Genomic DNA, 18,082 nt, shown 5'->3' with positions numbered 1-18,082 from the left:
TCAGAAACTGACTCTGTGAAATCTTAACATTAAGTGCCTGTAAAATGTCATTAATAACACAACTATGTTCATGCAGTGTTTCAAAATGTCACCACTATCTCACTAGTAGCAGCAGAGGATTAATGCATATGAATGATCTTATTGCAGTAAATGAACAGAAAGTCCTTAATGTGGATCAGTTCATCGGGTCAGTATCTGGGCTGACTGGCTGTGATTTGACGGATCTAAGATGAAGTGTAGCTCTTGGACTTTGTGGAGAGAGTTTCGTACCTGGAACACGGCCCTGTGATCCTCCAGGACCTGCTCCTCCATCTCCACCAGCTGAGAGACGGCCTCATGGAAAGTGAAGAGCTGCGGGGAAACCTCCTCCTCCTGAAAGAGATCACGACCATGTCTGTTAGAACCAGTGACCCTGTGACCTGAGGGTCCGCAGCTCAGACTCCTTTAGTGCCAAATTCTCCACTTGTGATAATATTCCTGTCTGAGGGAACAAAGATACAAGTACTAAAAACCTTTAAACAACTTTTAAATATCCTCAGTTGATGTGTTAAACTCAGAATCATGAAAGTTTCTGCAAAGTTCACGAGGTAAAATTTAAGACTTTTAATTTACTTTTTAATACCACCTGGACTCCAGTTTAATCCGTTTAATGATCAGACTAGCCGCAGTATTAAAATATGATGGAAAACCAATAGAAATGATATGGCCTAGAGTTATTTATTATTATTATATCACATAAATAAGTAAATAAAAATGATCCCAAAACTACAAAACTACAGCTCCTGAGAAAACGTGGACGTGCAGCAGCGCTGGTAGTTAACGTCAGTATAGTTTGGTTTCCTCCACATCCATAAAAAATACTTGTTCAACTTCCCGCTGTTTAAAAACGCCTAATGTTCAGACGTCTGTCGTGTTACTGCAAACATGTCTGAACTAAAGGCCGGAGTTTTATGTCTGAGCGTAGGTACAAATGTCAATGCGGCTCTCTGTAACGGTCAGTATGAACAGAAGCAGAACCAGTTGAAATGCACACGTGTGAATGTGAGTGTTGTTTTAAGAAAACGTGTGAGTGAATCTTACGTTCTGTTCACAGAGCAGCTTCAGGTCGTCTCTCTGTGGAGAGCTGCCGACTCCCCACTGAGCCTCCAGCACCTCCAGCTGGTTGACGTGTCCCCCCTGACGGCTCTCCATGGCTGCTGCCGGGTCCACTGTGAGCTCCTTCACCCTGACAACACAACAGTGCTGCTGGTTAACTAACTACTGCTCAAGTACCTGATGACCAACACAGAGCTGCAGGCGGTTACTAAACACAAACATGTGGATGTGACGACGCTCCGCATGCAGGGAGAGGAGAGGAACATGTGGAGCATCAGTGTGGTGATGAAGAAACTGATGAACGTCACAGACTTCATGCAGGTTTTTAGGGAAATGAAGCCTGAAAAAAATAAAATATCGACTTCAACAAATGAATGGATGGTGGAGAAAATTAACAAAAGAATATGACAAAACGCAGAAGTTCCCTCTTCTACTAACACTGGGATTAAATATATATATTTCTGTATTGAAAATGGATCAAATGACGATATGAAAGTTGCAGTTGCATCATTATGCACATTGATCGGATGATGGGCGACTGCAGTAAAAGAATAAGCCTGGTGATTTTCTATATTTTATTTATTGTCAATAAATCCCATGAAAAGACCAAAACCAACATGTGTTGATTTGTCTCTCAACACTTCCTGTCTGTGGCTCTCAGATCCGAGCTCATTGGTTCCTGACGAAGACGTTAATCTTTAAAAGTCTCAGTCATTTCCTCAACAGCTGGGAACAGCTGTAGTTTATAACGATCTTCGGTCAAACAGAACGAAATGCAGCATTTGTCGGGGACGAGTATTAAACTACAGTGTGTGTGTTTGTGGTGATGTCACCCAGAGCAGCACTGTGGCTCACTGATGTGTTCATGAAGCTCAGAGGAATAATACACAGTATATCAGGCTTTGGATTCACACAGAAGACTTGGTTGTTGGTTTTGGTTCTTTTCATGATTTGGTTTGTTGACAATTACAAAAATCTAGAAAATCAGTCTCATCCTTGATCTGCAATATGTTTTGACTGGGTAACTTCTGAGTGGACAGGAAGTGACAGAAAAATGGTTATTAATGGGTTAATAATGAGGATTTAACACCACGTGAAGACAAACTGTGAGGATGATGTAAAGTGATCGTACTCATAAGTCGGAGAGAGCTCAGAGCGACCCCCTCCTCCCCCGCTCTGGGTGAAGGGAATGTCTGAGGGACTTATCCCAAACTCCTTCACCCTGGAAACATGGTGGGAGAGAGAGAGAGACACACACACACACACACACACACACACACACACACACACACACACATCACCAAGAAAAAGAGACAGGAGAGGACGGCGGTGGGAAAAGTCCTCAGATCTTTTACTGAAGTTAAAGCAGAAGTAAAAAGAACCCGAGTGTGGAGAGAGTCTGTTTTACCTGTTGGCGTATCGCAGCGTGTTCAGGGTGTTTTCACAAGACGCCATTCCGGGAGAGATGGTGGCGATCTGCACAGGGAGACATTAGATCAGCACTTACGGAGACATCATCCTCGGCTGGTTCACGGCGCAGTAATACATGTGGTCGCGCCATCGGCTTTCTCACCATGCATGTTCTGGAGTTTTCTCCGATGAAGGAGTCCCTCAGCACTTGGGTCAACTTGCTGGCTCTGAAGGGAGTGTGGGGTTTGTTTCGGCCCAGGGCTCGGATGCACTCCTGCACACAGACACAGTGTCGGTTTCTGAACGAACAGACTTTCACTGGTTCCAGCTTCTCAAATGTTTTTTTACTGTTCGTATCATATTAAATAAAATAAAGTCAAATAAAAGTCATATTGTGACTGTTGGTTGGACAAAACAAGAATCTTGAAGAAGTCAGTTATTTTTCATCATTTCTTGACATTTTATACGTTAAACAATGAATCAATAGTTCAATAAAATAAGGGAGAATAGAATTGACAATCAAATAGACAATAGAAAGGCAGTAGATCATAAAATATGTAAATGAAAAATGAAACCAGTAAGAAAAGTGAAACATGAGAGAATTAAAAGCCAAGTTAAATAAATAGATTTTCAGCTGTTGTTTGCATTCTTTGTATGAAAAGTGCTCCACAAATAAAGTCTGATTGATTGATTGATACTGATCTCTTGTGTGTGCGCTGCCGATATCTCAAGGACAGAAAAAAGCAAGACTTTAAGTTTTTCATATTTTCATTACTTGCTCTTTTTAATGTGATTTAGTAGACCCAAGGATGGATGTTAAATCTGTGATGTTTCCAGAAACCTGTCAGAACGAATTTCAAACTCATGTTGTGAGACTAAAAAAACCTTGTTGCCTGTTAATTAAAGCAAATTAAATTGGAGCATCGATGCTCAGGACTCGTTAAGGACGGAAGGGAGACCTTGAGTGCCAGCAGGCTCTTGTTGATCTCGGCTCCTTCGAGGCGAGTCTGGCGGTCAGCGCTGGATGTGTCCGCCCCTCTCTCGTTCCCCGCCAGGTCGATGAGGGAAAACTTCCCGTGCATCTTCCCCCGTCGACGCAGGATGATCTGAAACACGGCGTGGCTCCGAGAGGAGTGAGCGTTGGCCGAGGTCTGTCCAGACGTCCTGAAGGGAGGCGCAGACAAAAAGAAGCACAAAAGATTCATTTTTCAGGAGTATTTCTAACGTTCGTTCAGCTGCTCTGGCTTCTGATCATCTCCTGCATTTTTTACCTGCAGCTGTTTCCCACTTCGATGAGTTTGAGGACGTCCTCCGTGCACTTCACCTCCCGCTCCTGCAGCCCCACCACCTGCACCTGCTGCTTCCCGTCCTCCAGGACCCGTAACTTGGCTTTACGGTTTAGTAGATCGAACACCTGCGAGTGCAAACACACATTCACGTTCACATCATTTACTGTGCTTTTCTGTTGTTTACCACATAAAAACATCCTTACACCTGCAAACACCTACATTATAACGTGTTATAAACTATTTATCATGCTGCTTATGAATGAGAAATCATAGGAATTTAAGGTTAAGTGTTACCTACAAACTCAATAAATGACTAATCATGTGACGTGACGCTCACCTTCCCGCTGTAAATCTCAAAAAACGTGGCATAGACTTGCAGATCCAGCTTCTTGTAGTTTGGCTTCTTCAACATGAGAAAAACGTCTCTGGCTGCAGAGGGAGAGAAGAACAGACACTCGATTTCAGTCAGATGTCAGAAAGCAGCGGTGGAGACGGAGGTGAAGAGGAAACTGACCGGACAGAGCGTAGATCCCTTTAGAGCAGTCCTGGTTCTTTCCTGAAAAGTCTCCGCCCATCGTCTGCGAGGAGATTGGAAATAAAAACATAAACTCTAAAGACATTTGTGTCAAACGTCTTAAACTAGAGCTTTAAGACATGAAATCTAAGAGGGAAGATCAAGGTAGAAAACTACAACTCCCGGACGACCTCCTCTGAGTCGTGCTTCTACTTTTAGATTCAGACGAATCTTTTCTCTTTTTCAGCACGAACACATTTATTTTTATCAATTTTCACTTAATGTAAACATTTAATTGTTTTTTTATTTCCTTATTTCACTTTTCTTTCACTTGTTCCCCTTGAATTAATGTTCAAATCCCAATGACAATCCTTATACCGTCATATCATATGTTTTTATAAATGTTTATTAATATTATCTTATAATTGTTTTCTATTATGAAAACGAGCACTGGTACAACAATTCACCATATGTATGATTTTCTTTGGCTCAATAAAACCTATTTGAAAATAAGAATTATAATAAACTTAAAGAGCAAAATTTCATATCAATAAATCCAAATCCGTTCTAAGCCTTTGTTTATATTTGAAAATGAAACCAAACAAAGTTTAAACTGTTTTTAAGTCAAAAAATAAGAAAACTTTTGAAGAAACAAGAAAAGTAATTTTACAAAATCTGGAAAACTTTTTGAATCACTTCAATTACATGAAATTATTATTATTTTCTCTTTAGTTTTTTTATTCTTATGGATGGACGTGAATATTAATATTATAATTCAGCTGTGCATGTGGTTTCATGTGGGCTCTAATATTGTTTTGCATTTATTAATGATTTCTTTTTTGTTTGATAGTTTGTCATATGAGAATATACTGAAAACAAAAACCTCACATGTGTTTTCCCACTTCCAGTTTGTCCGTATGCGAAGCAGGTCGCCATCCCTCTCTCGAAAATGGTCTCGACCAGCGGCTGAGCGGTGAACCTGCGGGCGGAGCGGCGTTTAGCTTTAGGATTTCTCCTCAGATCGTTGCGGCGCGGGGGGAAGGAAACACGTTACCTGTAAACCATCTCGTTGGTGGAGTTCTCGTCGAAGGCGTAGTCGAATCGGAAAGTCTGGTTCTCCAGGTAACGCGTCAGGTCGACTTTCTGCTTGGGCTCGTGGACCATGACCACGTCCTTACTGGGAATGGTGATCACGTCCAGATCCTTCACCGACACCTCTACTCACACAAACACACAGGAAGAATTTGTGTGATTAATGTGTGTGAGAAAGGAAACAGCTCTGAACACCAACGGTATGAAGCTACTCTTACCTTTTTTATTGAGGGGACGTGCACGTACACACACACATATCCTGTGCTCCTCGATCTGAAACATCAACACATAAACAAAAAAGGAACGATTGTTTATACTCGTGTCTAGCTTTGAGTCGTTCCTTCACTGAAGTGGAATATGTTTTTTATGGCTGCAAATATTCTACGTTTCCCCAAAATTCAATCTGACATATTTGGTTTATTAGGAAACTTTCGTCTCTGATATAAAATGTTAAATAAGTTCATGTGAGTTTCAACAATGTTTGGCTGAACAGTGTTAGAAAACTCCACCACAGACTCCACACATGTCTCATGTCATCTCATGCAGGATATGAAATAACATGTCGACTTGATCGTCATTCAGACTCACCAGGTCGTTGGTGGTTAAAGGTCTGTAGTCCAGACTGGCTCTGAAGTCTCTGATCATACACATGATCTCATAGTTTGGTAAATTGACGTCCACTTCCTGCAGCGGGACAGAAAACAGATGAAAGTATCAGATGAAACATCCTCCCAGAAAGTCAGACGGTCAGTCAGTGCAGGTTTTATTGCTTTTTGATTTTCGAGACCTAAATGATGCTAATGTGTTTCACAGCCTGAAGCTATAGCTACGTGTCGCTACTGGGACCATTAACACATCAGGCTGCGTTTGCAACTCTCTCCGTCTCTCTCCCTCCTCCCTAAAACAAAATGCCACTTCAAAGAAGCAGCAGGTTTCCAACATGAAAACACGACATAACAATCTGCAGGAAGTGATTGTGTTCTTAAAAAATATCTCAGGAAAGTTTCCAGCTCCTCAAAGGAAAGACTCGATTGGTTTTTATTTCATTATAAAGTCAAATCCTTTTTCCAAACTATAATTAATTATTACATGGACCTGGATAAAACTAATGCAGCCTGATGCAACACTCAGGTGTTCACAGCTGTCTCACCTGAGCTCTCTTCTCTCTGAGCTCCTGCTGCTGAAGTCGTCTCTTCTCTCGTTTCTCCTGCAGTTTCTCCACCTCCTTCACACAGTTGGATTTCCTCCGCGCTGGAAGGGGAGGAGCGAAACCACCTCATTCAGCCAAACTGACCAATTACATTTTTCAAAAACTCATCACTCAAATATATCGTTTGACTTTTTTTTCTTTTTAAAACAGGCTCCGTGATTCCCTGAAACAGCTGGACACTGTAGTTTTAAACAAACAGAGCATTTGTTGGGGACTATTTTCAGCGGCGGATTAATCCACATTTAGTAACTAAGTACATTTACTAAAGTGTTTTCATCTTAGACTACTTTATAATTACATGTGAGAGGGAAGCACTGGCGTCTTCACTCCACCATGTTTATCTGACAGCTCTAGTTTCTAAAGACTCTCAAACAGCTACAACATTAAAACGCTACTTATCCTTGAATGAATTAGACACAACAAATCAATAATACATAACAACACTGACAGGATCCGGTCTGCACAACGAGAACGTCTCCCTCTGAGACTTTAAGTACTGATAATAATCACATCCTTTTATATAAGTACAGATTTGAATGCAGGGATTTTATTGTGACAGAGCGTCTAAAAGCTTCTTCTGCTGCTGGTGTTTAATAGTTTCGGGTCTTGGATACACAGACAGGACTTGTTAGGATCAATACACCTTTTTCTTGTCAGTAAAAACCTTAAACTTCTCCTTTCATGTATCCTTAATATCTGATTTTATTTTCCACATTTATGCTAATTCCAGCCGCCACAGCAGAAGACTAAAACAAGCGCTGCAGTATGAGCTGAAACCCAGAATCCAAAGCTTCAGCGAGAAGCAGTGAAAGAGCCTTTGAGGCCGTCACACACTCACAGCTGTGTGGGAGCGTGACATCACCGGCTCGGGCCGCGGCCTCGACGACACACGCCTTCCACCACAAGAACAACAACAGAGACACAAAACCGACGCACGTGGACTTGAGTTACGTCTGCCACAGAGACGGACTGTGTGTGTTACCGTTCTGCTGCTGCTGCTGGATCTGGGCCTGGGTGAGCGCCGGCTGGGGGGCGATGGCGGGCGGAGGGGGCTCGGCGGCTTGGCTGTGCTGGCTGGGACGGGCCCGGGTGGTTCCCACTGCTGCAGCTGAGGAGCACACAGTCCAGGATAATCACTCACTTTGTGCAAGTTAAAGGATCAGTTCACACCAATTATAAAGAAAACAAACAGTTTTTGCACTTGGCAGATAGTTTGGATTTTTATTTAGGCCTGAAACTATTTGTCAATTAATCAAGGAGTTGATTTTTTTTTCAATATTTTGTTTATTAGTTTTTGTACATTTTAAATTCACAGTAAACAGAACATTTAAACAGTCATTAAGACCCTCCCTCCCTCCCTCCTCACATAACAACAAAGGTGTCTGTAAAATTAAAAATAAAACTTAAGAAACATAACTTTAAATATCGAGTTATACATTCAAATTGAACTGATTAGAGACAAGAATCAAAATAAGTTGAGTAACGTACACAAAGTAAAAATATACAAACAATGAAAAGAAGAACGAAAGAAAAAATAAAAAAATAAAAATATGACATAAATAAATAAATTACATACAAGGTAATATAAAACTACATATACACACATACACATATACATACATATATTTATATATATACATATACACATGCAGACATATACATGCATAAATAAGTCAGAAATCATGGGGGGATTCAAATAATAATAAATAATAAAGTGCATGATCTGGTTTTCATCTTATTCTCTTTCCTTGACAGAAAATGAATCAGTAACTATTTTTTATATCTGATAATATAAATCATTGTTAGTTGCAGCCTCAGTTTTCATTACAACTATTAGAAACAATAAACCTGAACCTTTGACTCCAGGTTGATAAAGAAGGAGGTTTATGCATTAAACTTAACTATAGATCATTGTAATTAACCCTGTAAAATGTGTTTTATCTGGACCGGACTCAGTCTTCACAGAACCCTGACACATAACACGTTGTTTGAAAGCTCAAAGTCTCCTGATTCTCCACATTTCACTGCATCAGCCGTTGACACAGAACTGGCTCAGACTTATTAACAGGAGACTAAATGAAAACTGTTAGAGATTCTCTTTCACTCCTTCTTTACTCACTTTTTAGTTGTGAAATTTAAAAGAGTTCCCTTTCAAAGGAGACCAGGGTTGTGACTGTAATCAAACCGGTTGAAGAACAGTAACCTTTTTTTATTTTTGGATGCATTATTTTCAGGCTTCGGTGTCTGATAACGGATTAAAATATGCACAAGACTAAAAATAGCGTTGGTGTATAAGCGTCTCACATGCAGTTAGGAAGTTACGTGTCACTTTAAAAGCAACAGGTGGAGTAAGTCACCTCAGACTTTGTCTTTGTGGGTCAGTGCGTTTCTAGGTGTCAAACATACCTCGATTCTCCCGTGGAGCGTTCTCCGCCTTCGGTATCGCTGTGATCCGTCTGGTCTGAAAATAAAAAGCAAAAAAAGAAAAAGAAAATGAAACTGTAAAGGAGTTAAAATTAGACCGAGTTCACAAACCAGTGTCTGTCGAGAAGACAAGATTAAAGGGGATTCGTGTGCGACAGTAAATATCTGTCACATCGGATATTTGTTGTTCCTGTTGTAAAAGTGCGTTAAAACCGCCTGTAATTGCAATAACAGTGAAACCACTAGACTTTACTTAAAATACAGAATCTAGGTCAGAGAAAATGAGCTGAGACTCATTTGAAAAACATGTTTACTTACAGTTTAAAGAGAAAACTGAACGAGGATTTACACTAAGTCTTCTCTGCAAGTGGCCTCGTGTGATCAAATCTGTAATTACTCTTCAATCTCTAATAGTGAAATTCCAATTATCTATTAATCAATTTAATAATCTGTCGTTTTGTAAATTTACCGTAATAACTTTTACAGATCTCACAGCCGCTTCAGCTCGTACGGCATTTCTGCTACAGAGACAACAACCAGAGAAAAGCTGGAAACAAATGATCGATTTTGATAGTTTATTAATCATAGAGCTTTAATCTTTAGAGCCAAGATGCCGAATATTTACTGGCTCCAGCTTCTCAAATGTGAAGATTTCTTGGTTTTATATCATTTTAAACTGCAGATCTTCTGGTTCTGGACTGTTGACTGGATGAAACTGATGTGAATCTGAATATGTCAGGAAACTGTGATGAACATTTTTCATTAAATTCTGACATTTAATGGACAAAACGTTTAATTAAGAAAGTTATTGGCAGATGATTCGATGAATAGAAACGACCTTTCTTTGCCCTTACAGGAACTTTAACCTTTTTATACCTCGGCTAACAAGAAATCTCAGATCTGATTTGCTGGCATGTGTGATTGATCGCTGATTAACTGATTAGCTGGTGGTGAGGAGCAGACCTTGGTAACTTTGCTGGTTTTGGCAACATTAGAGGGAGGGAGAGGAGCCTCAGGACTCTGTGGTATCTCCTCATCAGGAGCAACATCTGGATTCAGGGCGAAGATGCTCTCCAGGTCGATCTGAGGCAGAAACCAGAGACAGAGATGAGGAACTGCAGGAGTAAACAAACGTTAGCATATGGTTCTGATACATTTTCCTCGACCCGCTACGATCCAACACTGCTGTGTTACCAAGCCGACAACTGGCCGTTCCAGGCGGCTGCTCGGTGTGTTTGCTTTGGATCAGACGTTTGAAATTATTCATGTGGAAATCACGTGTATTGGTAAATCTGCAGGACGGTCGTGCAGCTGATCTGATGTTTTGTGACGTGGCTGCAGCTTTTTATTCAGACGGGGTCCCGAGGGCTCATAGATCAAGTCCTGTGTTCTGCCACACCTCAAACTCCTACAACTGTTGGATCAACAAGAAAGACCTGGCAACCTTTTTTCCTGCTCTGAAAATGGGACAAATCGCTTTTAATGTGAATGATTTTACTTCTTTTTGTCCTTTTTCACAATATGTATCTGTTGGATGTTTGTGGGCTGGGTGGGTGTTTTGTTTTGGTGCCACACAGATGAATCTCCTGACACTTTTTAAACTGTGTAGAATAAATTCATAAGAGGATTTTTTTTTTTTCTTGGAGGTTCAGAGGCAGAAAGTGCAGCTGTACCTCTTTCCCTTTGGTGTCCCCGTTCTCGATCCACTCCACCGTCACACTCTCATTGTCCTCGTGCAGAGATGTGACCATCGCCTGGTGTATTCGTCCTGCAGCAGGAGGTAGAGAGAGAGGAGGTAAAGAGATGCTCGGCCTGCTCAGCCTCAGCCCCTATAGGATGTATACAGTATGAGCCTGGACTCACATGCAATGAGCCACAAACCAAACTCACAGTATCTCTAACTCAGTATTAACTCAGAATCTAACTAGAAATAGCAGATTTAAGCATGCAAAGATGTCAGCACCTCCTGTCTCCAGTCACAATATAAACACTAAAATAAGATGCTAATGGGTGTGGCTCATGAGGGAGGATGATGAACTTCAACAGCTGCATTTTACAGGCTGTTAACAGCATTTTTTTTAGCAGCTAGTCAGTCGTTAAAAAACAAAATCACACATTTGCAGCAGAAAATGAGTTTTAAAATAAAAAAATAAAAAAAATAAAAAAGAAAGGCTGTTTTTTTTTTTGTGCCAGTGAGCTGAGATGCAGTCAGAGGGGAGAGGCCCCCATGCAGTCATCCATCCATCCACCCATCCATCCATCAGCCCGGGATTCACAGGCCACTGCTGGGTGATGCAGTGCAGGTTCCCTCTCATGCTCTGCAGGCGCCGTGCCGCAGAGGTGAGCGGAGACCCGGCAGAGCAGAGCAGGGCAGGTGGACGGACCCGCCCGGTGGACCGGTGTGTGTCTGTGTGACTGACAAGACGACAGCAACGCGGCAGAACCCCCCCCTTCCCCCCACCCCCCCACTACACACACACACACACACACACACACACACACATTTTCTGCCGTTAACGCGTCACTCGTTTTGGTTTTAACGGTTAAAACGGCCGCGGAGAGGACGATGATGTAGCAACATGCTAGCTAGCAGAAACACCCCGCTGCGCTGAGCGGTAACGTTAGCTCCGCTCATCCGGACCAGGCGGATGGAGAGCGGCGTCTGTGTCTGTGTGTGGACGTACCGTCGCTCCGCTTTATCTCCACGTAAATCCCCACGAAGATCTTCCCGAAAATCCCCGCCATCTGTCCCGCTGCGTGGGGTTTGTTGTGTGTATATGTGTGTGTGTGTGTGTGTGTGTTTGTGTATGTGAAATGTGTGTGTGTGTGTGTATGTGTGTGTGGCAGGGCCAGCGCAAGTTGAGTGTGCTGCTGCAGAAACTGAGGTCACTATCGGTCAGTGATAGGAGAGGAGAGGAGAGGAGAGGCAGCCGCTGCGCATGCGCGGGTGGTGTCGCCCAGAACGCTTCAAAGCATCTTCTGACAAATTTTATCCACTAATTAAAAATGTAGTGACTAAAATATTCCATGTGATCCAGAAAGTACGGAAGCGTAATGCATTCACCAAAAAAAAAAAAAAAAATATATATATAAAAATATATATTTACCCGCTGTGTCTACAAAAATATATACAAATAAATAAATATACATTTACAATTATATACAATTCTGAGGTACTTGTATTTTAATTGAGTAATACTTCTACTCTATGAAGGGAAAACAAGTAAAGATCAAAACCGAGTATATGGCTGGACCACATCTGGTCAATGTAATTGAGGACCTAGTTGAAAACTGCATATCTACTTAATATTAATATTAAATCAACATGTGTATTTTATTCATCTTATCCACTCAGTGACTTGAGTGCTAACAGATAGCACTGCTAGATTTTCTCTTTATCATACCACGTATAAAAACATATTATTCTCTCTCTCTCTCTATATATATATATATATATGGTGATATGTATTATATCATTTATACTTACTGTAAAATAACTTGTTTTCTGTGAGGTGTTCACTGTGCACATACCGACACTGAGAAATCTGTGAATGTAGATTTTTATTGGGTGATCTTGAGGTATGAAACTGTCACACTTTTAACTTGTAAAACATATTTTTTGTTTGAATGATCTTTGGAAATAAATCAGAATTGTAAAATAAACCCGTAAAATAAAGCGTCACCATGATTTTTGTCCATAACTTTAAGATGGAGAAAATGAACTAATCCATCACACTGAATGAGTTTCCTGTTGCTTCAGGGGATGTGATGGATGTGGCCTGACGCCATCGGACCACGTTCCTTTGATTCAGTGGATCCATTTACACAACTATATAATTAATTCTCATATGAATACAGCTGCCGCATAACACATACTGTTTGTCCACTCAGAGTACAGGAGATGACTGAGCTCAGCTCCTCTGACTGAACACAGGATGGCAGCAAAGACCACCAGAGAGTGATACACAACCTGGTTCATGGAGTGCATGTTACCTTCTTGGTTCCTACTGAGGAGATTCATCTTTATGAGACACAAAATCTATCATAAAACAAAAGCTCAGTAATTTTCCAAAACAACTGCATATTGCAGTTTTTAGCAAATGTTACTCAAACAGGAGGAAATGATGCATTTGTTTGAGATTATTACACATTTCAACAACTTTGAAATTGCCACATAAATGACCTCCATCTTTTACACAAACACTACAGTCTGATTTAAGTGAGCTGACAGTTTCTTTATGTGGTTGTTGAAATTCAGATCAGTCCATAGCTACACCAAGATCACTGGCTTGATTTGTATCAAGTGTCACGGATTCAAGGTGAGCGCTGACTTGTAATCTCTCTTCTTCAGAGCACAGTAAAGCACAGAGAATAAACACTGCCACCTGCTGGACTGGAACCATGGAAACAGATTACATGTGTAGTTGAGAAGAACAAGAGTCCACACTCACTTTTATCAAACTAACATTTTATTTGTATTGAAGGTTACAGAGCATCAGATTTGTTTTCAATCAAAATATCAAAATACTGAAAATCAAAATTTAAGTATGAATTCAATGGTGTTTAACGGCCTGCAAATGTGGTTGGTCTCAGTTGTACAGGTAATATATGGCAATATTTCATGGAGTTCATTATGTCGACTAAGACGCATCGTTTCATTTATTTGGTAAGTCGTTATTTTACAGGTCCGTTATTATAAAGTTCTGAGACTGTTCATTTAGTTGGTTCAATTAGTTGATTTTATTTTATTTATTGACTTTCAGATAAATTCCCATGAAGAAATTTGCTCCATTTAAACCTCAGTGAATATTTATTCCTCACTCAAATATTATTAAACTCTATTCTTCATTTATGCTGAATTCAATGTTTGTTTTCAGGCACATTTCACATTTTTGTTTTACCTGTAATTACTACAAAATTCTTTCCAGGAAACTTCTTAGGAGATTATTTAAAAAATAAATCAGAATTCAAGGACCTGTAAAATAATGTTTCATCATGATTTTTGTCCATAACTCTGTTTAAATTGAACTAATTAAATGCCGCTGAATTAACTTCCCGTTACTTCAGGGGATGTGAAGGATGAGGCCTGACACCTTCTGACTATGTGCCTTTGACATGTTACTGATTCAGTGGATCCATTTACACAATTTTACAATTAATTCTCGCATGAATACAGCTGTTGACGTCCCAATAATACATGTACTGTATGTCCATTCACACACAAACTCTCCTGGAACCCACACAGAAATATAATCACACATAAAACGGTGCCAAACTGGGACTTTTTTTTCTTTTTTACTAGTTTCATTTCTCAAAGTCAGAATTAATTACATTCAGTGTAATTGCCTTGGTTTGCGAGTAATTTAGAGAATACTTAAAAGATGAAAGAACACAGAAGTTCATTCAGCTGGCGAGGGAGCGGGACGACGAGTCTATGATCGTTTTTTCCTGCTCTCAAAGTTTCTGAAGTTGGCTGGTCTAATCTTCATCTCTGCAAATTCAATTGAGTGTTCGTGGCCCTTCCAGTGGAACCAGTTGATCCCCTGTGGAAAAGCAGAATAGAAATCATGGGAAAATACTTCAAATAGTACAATATCCAACACACCAGAGCTGTCTCTCCCGACACCAAACGTCCATCAGTTCACCGACATGGAGCTAATTCTTCTGGAAAAATCTGATTTTGTTTCTTTTGTTACACTGAAGCTGAAAAGTAAGCAGCATCACGGACGTCAGAAATGTTTGAAAGAGAGTGGATCATTCGTTGTTGATCACTCAAATAGTTTTTTGCAAATATCAGAAAATGCATGTTTTCAAAACAACATTAGAATGAATAAAAATAAATGCGTCAATCAGACTGATGGACTCGATACGAATAAAGTTCCCAGACAGTTTTTCTTTTCTTTTCGTGTAACGTTGTTGATTCGTTTGCCAGGGAAGATGTGAGTGGAAAAAGAGTCTTCTCTTCTCGACAGTAAAGGAATAATCTGAACTTTGATGAAACATCTGTGAACTGTACGTACCTTACTGTGACTGTCGTCGCCATATTTCCCCATGAGGTTGACACGATGACAATTTTTATACCAGAAAGCACCTTTGTAGGACAAGGCGCAGTTGGTGACAGCGACATCATTATCATTGTCATAGGTGGAGAATGGTCGACCCTGGTGGTACGTCATGGAGTCACCTGATGAAGATATTGATTGATTAGTAAAACTCCCAAAACAAAGCTCATGGTTTGATGGAATAAAAAAGAAGAAAAGAATCAATGCTACTTTAATATCTGCGTTTAGTATGAAGCTACAGACAATGAGCTTTGCAGAGCATGAAGGGGTTTGGCAACAATCAGTGTGCTATAGACAAACAAGGATATTTCTAATTGATCTTCTTTCCCCTTTGGAATAAACAGAGAGCAAAGCAGTCTCCTCCTTGCTCCACACAGAGCTGATATTTTTGTCAGCTGCTGTTTTTCATCTCTTCAACTGACAATTAAGTCACATGATTCTTGTGCGTTAAAAGAGAGATGGTTGTAACACTTCCAAATTTCTCCCATCAAGAGCAAGTTACCGATCACCTGATTCACTGTGCACATGCTCAGTTTATTATTCCACAGCACACACAGCTGCACTGTTCCTTTACTGTAGTAACCTACCTGCTGTTCCACTATATGCTCCTATGTAGACTTTGTAGCGTGTTCTTGGCTCTGCGATCGTGAACTTGTCATACTGAGCGTAGGCCAACTCCCCCCTGTCCCTCATGTCCACTCGCAGCTCGTAATGGCCATTGGATGTGATTTTATGGAGGTTGGAGAGACCTATAACCCAGATATAATATGTTTGAGTCACGAGTGAGGGGGAAAGAGAGAGAGAGAGAGAGAGAGAGAGAGAGAGAGAGACAGACAGAGAGACAGAGAGAGAGAGAGAGACGAAGGGAATATGGCTGAAAGACGAGTGCTCTTACCGAGCCAGAACTCATCATTCATGCTACCGAAGCCAGCAGTGTAGTTCTTCCAGTTCCTGAAGAATTCCAGCTTTCCGTTCTGGCGTCTGAGGAAAACCTGAGGAGGACTGACTTTCATGAGTGTCACAATAATCACAACGAGCACGGCCGAGGTCACTGAGGTGCTGCCTATCATTAGACAAACAGGCGTTGCATCACCACTATGATTACGTCCTATAAAAAAACGGCCTTTAAATTGGATTCCAGCAGGTTGATTTCCCTCACCATCCATCCTCCGCCATCTGTGGTCATGTCACAGTAAACCCGGAGGGGCTGGCTCTCCTCTCCTCCCACATAGATGGTGAACACGCCGGAGGTGGTCTCTCCGTTCAGTAAAAGCTGAGCACAGTCCTTGGGGAGTCTGTACAACTGTCCGACTGAAAAGCACAAATTAAAAAGACATCATGGTAGAGGCCTCAGAGGACACATCGTCACCCCTGTTATATAAACATATACAGTATGTGAGAGGAAGGAGCTCGGAAAGAAAGAAGGTTGCGAAAGAGGAAAAAGACAAAAGGTTTTCCATCAGGAGCAGCTCAGGCAGAATGAAAAATAAGCACAGGTGATGTGACTGGAATATCAGATTAAATGAAAGGAATTTGTATTTGAAGAAGTTAGATCCTTCTTGTGAGCATTTGGATTGTTGCGTAACCCGTCACAAGTTCCTTCCCTGGCCTGTCTTTGTTGATTTCTAGGCACAAACAGTGGTGGAAAAAAGTACTAAAGTAAAGGTAAAGTAAAGCCAACAAATAACTCAAAAGCAAAGGACTCATTCTGCAGAAGAACGGTCTCTGTGACTGACACATTCTTAAGTATCACACTATTAGATGTCAATACTGACGCACCAATGTGTGAGCAGCATTTTACACCTGTAGCAGATGTGTTTGTGCATTGTGTTTTCATGCTTACTGGTAGTGAAGACAGTGGATATATGCCGACTCCTGTGGGCTCCAGCCATGGCCTGCAGTCTGACGGTGTACTCTGTAGAGCCAGTTAGCTGAGCCATGCTGTAAGAGGAGGCTGTCGGGCTCAGCACCACTTCCTGGATCCACGCACAAAATATTAATAAAGAGCAGGACCATCTTGAAGATTTAACAAAATATATATAATTTGCATCATGGTATTTTTTTAAGGAATAACATTTGTTTTTATATTTAGTTTGACATTTCATGCCCTCAAAGTGTTGTGCTCATAGCTATGGTGATAGAAAAACAAAAACAGAACACACATGTAAAACAGACGATGCGTTTCTTTGAAAAATTACTTTTCAACAGCAGTTTTTAAGATGTCTGAGTTTCATTGCACCAATAAGGATGCTGGTGGATGGAAATGGTTCTCAGTAACAACGAGTTTACATAATCTGTGTTTTTTTGGGGTTTAAACAAGCAAAACCACCTTTGTCGTCATTGATTTTTAAGTGGTGTGGGGACGAACGTACCCTGATTGTACCGTCAGGCGAAGAGAAGGTGAGTGTGTAACCGGTGACAGCCGCCTGCGGAGGTTTCCATGTGAGAGAAGCACCGTCAGTTTGGATGTTAATAGCTGCCAGATCCCGAGGAGGGTCCACATCTGCAAATACAACATCACACTGTAGATTTATCGTTCGATAAACCCACAGTAACACATTGTTTTTTGGCCGTGTTGTGAACACAAGCAACATTATCTTTAATTTGGAGTCCTGTTTCTGGCCACCTGATGAATATAATTACTCAGTCTCCTTTATCTGTGTTTTAGTTTCCACCAGCTCCTGAGGGAAACATCACGGTCTTTAGCTGCTAAACGCTCCACTATGTTTATTAGCTAGTCTCTGACGATAGAAACTTTGCCTCAGATCATATCTATCCAGACAAGTTTCCTCTCTGGACCCACCAGTGGTGAATTCAGTAACAGCAGAGTCACTCTTCTCAGATTCTTTCATGGCATGAACTCCAACTGTGTAGTGTGTTCCTGGAACCAGGGAGCCCATCTCAAACTCCACGGTGTTGCCAGAAACATGCTCCACCACCGGGGACACTGCAAGACGGAGCACACCGCATCAGTTGATCAAATAAC

At 41.0% G+C, this 18,082-nt stretch overlaps 2 protein-coding genes across 7 annotated transcripts in view; both read right to left on the bottom strand.

Moving 5' to 3' along the window:
• Positions 1 to 270: 270 nt before the first annotated feature.
• LOC111666027 (kinesin-like protein KIF2A) lies at positions 271 to 11,936 on the bottom strand (the record flags this gene model as incomplete). Its single annotated transcript, XM_023421222.2, has 19 exons — positions 11,719 to 11,936; positions 10,708 to 10,802; positions 9,998 to 10,117; positions 9,017 to 9,071; positions 7,593 to 7,718; positions 6,551 to 6,651; positions 5,989 to 6,084; positions 5,619 to 5,673; positions 5,363 to 5,525; positions 5,197 to 5,287; positions 4,309 to 4,372; positions 4,132 to 4,223; positions 3,777 to 3,919; positions 3,465 to 3,669; positions 2,669 to 2,779; positions 2,504 to 2,571; positions 2,228 to 2,317; positions 1,081 to 1,225; positions 271 to 372 (listed from the first exon to the last, which is right to left on the bottom strand). Coding segments are annotated over exons 1-19 (1,983 nt in total), but the record flags the coding sequence as incomplete, so codon positions are not given.
• Positions 11,937 to 13,485: 1,549 nt separating this feature from the next.
• tnca (tenascin Ca) overlaps positions 13,486 to 18,082 on the bottom strand; it is a 30,405-nt gene continuing 25,808 nt past the window's right edge. For all 6 annotated transcript variants that reach the window (XM_023421210.2, XM_023421211.2, XM_023421213.2 and 3 more), the window contains 8 exons: positions 17,900 to 18,043; positions 17,469 to 17,599; positions 16,940 to 17,072; positions 16,256 to 16,407; positions 15,992 to 16,088; positions 15,684 to 15,845; positions 15,055 to 15,218; positions 13,486 to 14,577 (listed from right to left, as the gene is read on the bottom strand). In XM_023421210.2, the coding sequence (XP_023276978.1) occupies positions 14,467 to 14,577; positions 15,055 to 15,218; positions 15,684 to 15,845; positions 15,992 to 16,088; positions 16,256 to 16,407; positions 16,940 to 17,072; positions 17,469 to 17,599; positions 17,900 to 18,043 (1,094 nt within the window). In that variant the 3' untranslated portion in view covers positions 13,486 to 14,466. The remainder of the gene's footprint in view (positions 14,578 to 15,054; positions 15,219 to 15,683; positions 15,846 to 15,991; positions 16,089 to 16,255; positions 16,408 to 16,939; positions 17,073 to 17,468; positions 17,600 to 17,899; positions 18,044 to 18,082) is intronic.

The sequence above is a fragment of the Seriola lalandi genome, unplaced genomic scaffold (assembly GCF_002814215.2).
Source record: "Seriola lalandi dorsalis isolate HSWRI2012SDOR001 ecotype SW California unplaced genomic scaffold, Sedor1 jcf7180002054666, whole genome shotgun sequence".
In the NCBI taxonomy this organism is placed as follows: domain Eukaryota; kingdom Metazoa; phylum Chordata; class Actinopteri; order Carangiformes; family Carangidae; genus Seriola; species Seriola lalandi.
This window is presented reverse-complemented; position numbering and strand designations above follow the sequence as displayed.